The 3,147-nt window shown below is 45.0% G+C and overlaps 1 protein-coding gene across 1 annotated transcript; it reads left to right on the top strand.

Moving 5' to 3' along the window:
- Positions 1 to 1,519: 1,519 nt before the first annotated feature.
- Positions 1,520 to 2,563, top strand: LOC308327644 (activator of 90 kDa heat shock protein ATPase homolog 1-like; the record flags this gene model as incomplete). The annotated part of the gene is made up of 1 exon (XM_080781166.1): positions 1,520 to 2,563. The coding sequence occupies one exon, from the start codon at positions 1,520 to 1,522 to the stop codon at positions 2,561 to 2,563; it is 1,044 nt and encodes a 347-aa protein (XP_080637292.1).
- Positions 2,564 to 3,147: the final 584 nt, after the last annotated feature.

The raw sequence follows: 3,147 nt of genomic DNA, 5'->3' as shown, positions 1-3,147 counted from the left end.
AGTGGTGTGACTGTAGGATGTGCTTGCGACCATTGATAGGTTTTTGTTGTTGTGGGGGCGCATGCCATGTGGGGGTGTATGTGGCTTAGGGTGGGACTTGGGTGCACCGGATGAGCTATCTGGGGTCTGTTTCGCTGGGGCTGATACAGGTGGGATGTTGTTGCGGAGGTGTATGTTGTGTGGAGGCTTGTGGGGCTCACAGTGGGACTCGGATGTGACGGATGAATTAGTTAGGGTCTGCTTCCCTGGGACTGGTTCGGTAGTGAGACTCGAGACCACTGGTGGGGAATTGTGTGTATGTATCTCACAGTCTGACTCGAGAGGGTCAGTTGATTTATCTAAGTCATGGTGTTTCATGTCAACACACAAGAGGCAGTGGGGGTCTGTGTCGGCAATCCTGTGCTTCTTCCCTGTCCTGTGAGGCTGAAACATCAAGGCTGTTGGTGCAACGCGGCCCCAGCCATGGACCGCCTCGTCCCAACCAGAGAAGCAGCGATACACATAAGGCTCCTGCTCTTTACAGAAGTTCTCCTCGCTAATATCTATGAGTGCATCAATGATGTCCCTGTCTGGAATGTATGGCTCACATCCTTGGATGTGTTCTACTGGACTTTTCGGATCTGGGTCTGACAGAGTCATCTGTTCAGTTTCTCTTAAGTCTGCAACTATGGTAATATGCTTGGTCGCTTCTACAAACTGAGCCACATGTTGTACCACGCCTGCTATAAAAGGTCTATCTGGACCACTGTCATACATCATACGTCATTATGTCAGTAGACCGTCAGTATAGTGCAATCAATGCCACTCCCCATGTGAAGACCATGCATGCAAATATGCCTCTGCCAGACTAAACAATATAGGGATATAATATAAATTATTGCCGTCATTATGTCAGTAGACCGTCAGTATAGTGCAATCAATGCCACTCCCCATGTGAAGACCATGCATGCAAATATGCCTCTGCCAGACTAAACAATATAGGGATATAATATAAATTATTGCCTCAAACTAGGTGTCTCTAGTGGGTCAATTTATGCTTGCACTACGTGTCTCACTAGTCAAAATATAAACAAGTATATGCAACATTTTTATGAAGGTGTCTGTGACCATTTGGCAGTGTTTTGTATGACAAAACAGAAAATGGCTTTATTAATAGTGTACATATTCCTACCTTAAATCGATAGAAAACCAGGAAATGAATAGCCTACGGTGAAATTTATATTGTAGTTCTTAATCTGTGTATGTAAAAACATTATGTTTCGGTGAATCTCAATCTTAGTTACACCGACATGGTATTCTTGTGAAACTGTTTTTATAGTTATTGTTAGTTCTAGCAATTATAGAGCTTATTGATGGCCATATTTGGTCAAAACTGATGTCATCTGATGATGCAGATACAGTTTTGCTTAATATAAGCTCACACTGGAAGTGTGTTTTCAGCAAGTTTTTCAGCAAGCTGAATTCATCATAAGCTGCACTTTATGCAGATTATTAAATTCAAGCATAGGCGTTTAACAAAATGGCCAAATGGGGAGAAGGAGATCCACGCTGGATAGTGGAGGAAAGAGCGGACGCAACTAACGTCAACAACTGGCACTGGACGGAGCGTGATGCGACAAGCTGGTCATCAGACAAGCTGAGGGAGCTGCTGTTGCAGGTCAAGGTGGAGGGCCCAGAGGGAAGCTGTCAGATCACTGAGGTCAAACTGGAGGGAGAAGCTTCCGTCAACAACCGCAAAGGAAAACTCATCTACTTCTATGGATGGGTGGTCAGCGCATCGTGGCTGGGAACATCCAAGACAGGTATAAATTGCAAGGGGAATGTACACATTCCCAACCTGTCAGACGAAAATGACATGGACGAGCTGGACATAAGCGTGTCTCTTTTAAAAGATGAACCCAGCTCCACTCCTCTTTTGAGCCTCATGAAGAAAGAAGGGGTGCAACGAGTCTGTACAGTTCTAGGTCAATATGTGACACAGCTCAAAGCAGAGTTCGCCCAGGGCATGATCCTGCCTCCAGCCATCAGTGAACCGACCACCTCCAAACCCCCGCCCACGGTCGTCAAGTCTGACAAAACACAAATGATCTCCACCCCCCCCAGCCCCTCCTCTGCCCCATACAAGACGGCAGGGGTTCAAATCCCCACCTGCAGTTTCTCACTTAAGGACATCTTCCTGACATCGCCTCACGAACTCTACAGAACACTCACAAGCCAGGAGTTTGTGCAGGCGTTTACTCGCTCCGCTGCGGTTGTGGAGGGTCACCGAGGAGGCCGTTTCCAGATCTTGGATGGGAACGTCAGTGGAGAGTTCCAGGAACTGGTCCCGGATGAAAAGATTGTTATGAAATGGAGATTCAAGACATGGCCACGTGACCACTATGCCACCATCAGCCTGTTTCTGGAGGACAGACGGGATGCAACGGAGCTGAAACTGGAGTGTAAAGGCGTCCCGTCAGGAGAGGAGGAGAGGACAAGGGAGGGATGGAAAAGATATTACTTTGAAGCCATTAAACAGACTTTTGGCTACGGAAATCAACTAATGAGAAACTCTGCATTTTAATGTCATTTTGAGAGGGCAGTGTCGTGTTCTAGCAGCGGCCATGCAGATGTCTAAATCACAGGTCTTCAAAGTGGGGACCGCCCCAGGGGGGCCAACTGGAATTTGACAAATAAATACAAATAAAATAAAACATAATACATACATACATACATAATACATACAATTTCAGAAATGTTTGCAAACATTTAAATTAAAAAAAAAAAAAATTTACACCCAATGCCATGCGTTGTGCTTTTTCTTTTTTCTTGAAGTGGCTCTGAAAGAGGCTGGCCATCTGTAAGAGGGGTCTGCCTGTCTGTCTATCTATCTGTCTAACCTCGTAAACAGACTGTTACTTTAGGCTAACCTGGAACCTCACAAACATTGTGTTCTACTATACCTTTTGAAATATCTAGCCTTTTTTATGGAAGTCAATGGGTTGGGTATTGCTATTGGATGATATATGCCATCAGGCATCAGTATTTAACTCATAACTGAGTCATATAGTATTTTTTAAGGGCTTCATAGCCAGAGGTTTTTCTTTCCATTGCATTGAAAAGTTTGGGGCTGGGCGATCAGGGACCAAGGTTATTAGTTAAAGAAAA

This window comes from Protomyctophum bolini (assembly GCF_963924005.1).
Source record: "Protomyctophum bolini genome assembly, chromosome: 13".
Taxonomy (NCBI): Eukaryota; Metazoa; Chordata; class Actinopteri; order Myctophiformes; family Myctophidae; genus Protomyctophum; species Protomyctophum bolini.
Note: the sequence above shows the minus strand (reverse complement) of the source record. Positions and strands in the feature narration are given on the sequence as shown.